General features: G+C 36.2%; 1 protein-coding gene across 1 annotated transcript in view; it reads left to right on the forward strand.

The window, feature by feature from the left end:
• Positions 1-868, forward strand: part of LOC106880028 (deubiquitinase OTUD6B) — a 10,165-nt gene extending 9,297 nt beyond the window's left edge. Inside the window, exon 7 of the mRNA XM_014929832.2 lies at positions 809-868. Within this exon, the coding sequence (XP_014785318.2) occupies positions 809-868 (60 nt within the window). The remainder of the gene's footprint in view (positions 1-808) is intronic.
• The last annotated feature ends 12 nt before the right edge of the window (positions 869-880 follow it).

An 880-nucleotide genomic window follows, 5' to 3' on the forward strand; every position in this document is an offset into this window, starting at 1 on the left:
AATATTTATTTTTCACTGACGTTATTACTGTTATTTCTTTATTTTCTGCAAACAAAGTGCACAAAAAAGCTACATGTTTGCATTATGTTATATATACAATAATAATAAAGGACGTTACCGTATATATGCTTACAAACCAAGGACATTATATAGACCTCCTTGACTCAAGTTAGAGAAGGGGTGCGTATTATACAGGTTTAGATTTTTCAGAGGTACAGCCCCCTAAAAATCCCCTGCGTATTATGCTCAAGGGCGGACTATACTCGAGGATTTACGGTATATGAATCCAAGAAAGTTAGAGGTTGTGAGTCCAACCCACTAAGGGATAATATCTATCCAATACACTGCTGGAAGAATACCCAATTATTATTACACTAGTGTTTTCTCATTTTATTACCAAGTGCAATAAATGGGTGCGGGTAAAAAGATATTTTACCCTTAATTTATATAGCAATAAGAAAATGGAGGGGATTAATAGGTGGTATTCATCAACTTTCAGACATTAAACAAGTAAATTGACACAATACAATGTCTGCAAGTTGATGAATACCACCTATTAATCCCCTCCGGGCCTGGTTAGAGGCCCAACCTTCTGAGTTCTTTTAAAGGGCTTAGAAAAACTGAAGGACCGCTACAATAAGTGTGTGAATCTAAGAGTGGAATATGTTGAATAAAATCACAATTCACTGATCCTCCTGTACTTTCTTCTTATCCCCTTTGTGTATGTGGTTGTTTGTATCTTTTACGACTAAAAGTCTTTGGTAAGATTCACGTTCTTCTCTGTGTACATTTGTTTCTCTGTTTTCAGAAGAATACCAGAAAATCTGTAAAGACATTGCTACAACGCCTGCCTGGGGTGGACAGATAGAGGTGAGTGTAT

Source organism: Octopus bimaculoides, chromosome 30 (assembly GCF_001194135.2).
Source record: "Octopus bimaculoides isolate UCB-OBI-ISO-001 chromosome 30, ASM119413v2, whole genome shotgun sequence".
Lineage (NCBI taxonomy): Eukaryota > Metazoa > Mollusca > Cephalopoda > Octopoda > Octopodidae > Octopus > Octopus bimaculoides.